Consider the following 2,832-nt stretch of genomic DNA (forward strand, 5'->3'; position numbering starts at 1 on the left):
TCCCGCCCCCCAGCTCCACCCCCCCCGGCAGCGCTGCCATTTGAGGGGGGGGCTGATCCTGAGCCCCCCTTCCCTCGCAGGCGGGCGGTGGGCTCACCCCGCTGTCTCCTCCCTGCAGGGCCCTTTGCACTCTCCGCTGGACTCCACGCGCAGCACCCGGCACCACGGCCTGGTGGAGCGAGTGCAGCGGGACCCACGCCGGATGATGTCACCCCTTCGCCGATACGTCCGACAGATATCCTTTATCCCGATTCCTCCTGCCCCGTCGGCAGGGATAGGCAGCCTTTCCTTCTGCCACCAGGGCTCCTGCCCCGATCCCAGTGCCCCCGCTGCTCTTCTCTTTGGGATTAATGACCATTAGCGACGTGTGCTGCCCCGGCCTGTCTGTGGGGTTGCATTAGGTGCCTGCACGCCGGCTGCACAGCCCCTCGCTCTCTCTGTTTGGCCCTTAACGTGCCTCTCACATCGACAGCTCTCCCTACGGACCGACCTACTTGTCGCCTCCACCCGAGCCAAGCTGGAGGAGGTAAGAACCCTGTGTTTCTTTGGCTCCCGGCACTTGTTTTCCAGGTGCCGGTTTCCAGCCTGCTGCCTCCCCGGGTCTGCGGGGTCGCTGGAGCCCCGGAGCTTGCTCTGTGTTAAAGAGCACCCGGAGATTTGGAAACAGGCAGGCTGGCAGGAGCCCAGCGCGGGAGAGTCCCTCAGAACGGGCAGCCCTCCCGGGAGGATTTACACGGCTTCCCTTACCAGGCTGCGGGGGAGAAACCGGACTTTGGGATGGGGGGAGCGGCAGAGAGAAACGCTGAGATGCTGGGAGTGGGGTTAGAAGGTCTCCCACCCCTCTGATTCTGGGTGCTGCCCGCACCATCCCGCAGAGGGGGGATTTTTAAGGAGGAATGATTTCATCGTGCCCAAAAGAGCTGGCTCCAGCATGCGGGGTGGCATCCGTCTGCTGTGGGAAGAGGGATCCTGCCCAAGGTGAATCACCGAGCCCCAAGCCCCAGCGCGCCCTGAGCATCGGCTCTATCCCACAGAGATCCTGATGAGCTGCGGCTTCGCACAGGAGCCGCTCGGGCTCAGCTCAGCGTGGCTCAGCCCTTTTAGAGGTCGCTCAGGGCTCTTGGGCTTTATTTTCAAGGCTGCCCTTGCTCTGAAGTGCTGTGCTCAGCACAGCTCTCCTTCCCCGGCCCAAGGACCGTTCTCGCTGCCAATGCTCCTGGCGTGTCTGTGCTGTGGTGCCCGGCACAGTTCGGCCGCCGTTTCGGTGTGCCAAGACCCTGAGGGGACGTGTGTGCCCCTTCTTCCCAGCCCGGTGGGGACACTGGTGGTGGCAGATGCTGGGTGGCAACCCTGGGTTGTGCCGGGTGACACCGGGGCTCTGCTGGAGGTTCATGTTTTGTCTTGTACTTTGTCCCCTGCAATGAGCCTCAGCGCTGATCAGTCCAGAGTGCGAGGGCCGTGGCCTCGTCCCCCGACACATCTTCCCCCATCCTGCTCTGTCCAAGCCCAGCTGTGGGGCGCCCTCTCTGCTGTCCTCCCTGACCTTCTGGGGCAAAACCTTGGCTTTTTTCCCTGAAAGATGAGGTTGTGTCAAATCATGCCTGTCACTCATAGCAAGTGCGGCCACCCTCCCCGCAGGACCTCGGGTTCCCAGGAGCATCTCATTGCAAATCCCGCTGCAAATTCCTCGCCCTGGGCTTGGGAAGAGGGGATTTTCGGGGGGATTTTCATCCATTTTCCAAACAGCTGCCTTCGCTTGGCTCTGGCTCCATGATTTCCCCAGGTGCTGCTGGAGGGGAGGGTGGTCTCTGGCCCGTGGTCCCCCTGCTTTGGGGCATGGAGACCTTCCAGCCTTGCCCCAGAGACCCTCTGGTGTTCCCCCAGCATTGACTCTTGGTACTTTGGGGTCTCACCAGCCCCTTCCTCATGGGAACCTCAAGATCGAAATGGTCTTGACTAAGGTCTCCACAAGCCGGCTGTTTTTTTGGGTCCTTGAGGCAGAGCCGCCCATTGCTGCAGTGTCCGGGCTGCAGGCAGAGGGCTGAGGCAGGGAATAGGGTGAGGATGTCACGGATCAGCCCCAACCCGGTGCTGAGGGCTGTCCCCCAGGACCGGCGGAGATACCCCAGCTCGTCTGCGCAAGGCAGCCTGTAGGCAGCGAGCTGCCTGCCTCCTCCTGCTGCCCTTGGCCTTCCCCGCTGCCAACCCTGCCTCCCGCGGGGTAGTGCCGCCCTGCGCCCCCTTCCCTTGCCCCCCTAAGTAACGCTGCTGTTTTTCCTTACAAAGGACCATGCCCTGGAGTAATTTTCCTATGGAGAAAGGACATTTGTTTCGGCTGCCGTCGGCTCTCAACAGGTGAATGATTTTTTTTTTTTTATTCCATTTTCTCTCTACGTCGGGTTCCAGCCCTTCCCCAGGACTCCCAGGGCAGGCACAGCCCTGGTTGTAGCAACTCCAGTCCTCCAGGAGAAGGGAAGGGGGTCTCCAGGCTGCCTTATCCACCAAACAGGAGGATCCCTGGGGTGGAGGTGACTCCGGGGAGGAGGTGGCCCTGCACACCCTGGGCTTAGTGCAGCCCTCATGCCTCCGTGGGCTGTGTGGTCCTGCAGCCACTCTTAGATCCCCAAGGAGCTGCTTTTGGGGATGCTGGATGCAGGGCAGGGTGTCCCCCAGGGCTTCCCTGGCTCGGCGCTGGCTACCAGGGTGAGGTTGTGGCTCTGCCCGCTGCTGCGACTGCTTGGTTTCACCCCAGCATGGTGTGAGTGGGAGCCAGCGCAGCTCTGGGGGATCGGGCCACATCTTGGGAGCCCCAACAAGGTGACACAGCAGTGG

General features: G+C 62.1%; 1 protein-coding gene across 1 annotated transcript in view; it reads left to right on the forward strand.

Annotated features, from left to right (window-relative positions):
* Positions 1 to 118: 118 nt before the first annotated feature.
* Positions 119 to 2,832, forward strand: part of CRTC2 (CREB regulated transcription coactivator 2) — a gene marked incomplete at both ends in the record, with an annotated part of 5,892 nt that continues 3,178 nt past the window's right edge. The window contains 3 exons of the mRNA XM_009887759.1: positions 119 to 235; positions 465 to 526; positions 2,287 to 2,355. Coding sequence (XP_009886061.1) covers positions 119 to 235; positions 465 to 526; positions 2,287 to 2,355 — 248 coding nt within the window. The remainder of the gene's footprint in view (positions 236 to 464; positions 527 to 2,286; positions 2,356 to 2,832) is intronic.

Source organism: Charadrius vociferus, unplaced genomic scaffold (assembly GCF_000708025.1).
Source record: "Charadrius vociferus isolate BGI_N301 unplaced genomic scaffold, ASM70802v2 scaffold3916, whole genome shotgun sequence".
Taxonomy (NCBI): Eukaryota; Metazoa; Chordata; class Aves; order Charadriiformes; family Charadriidae; genus Charadrius; species Charadrius vociferus.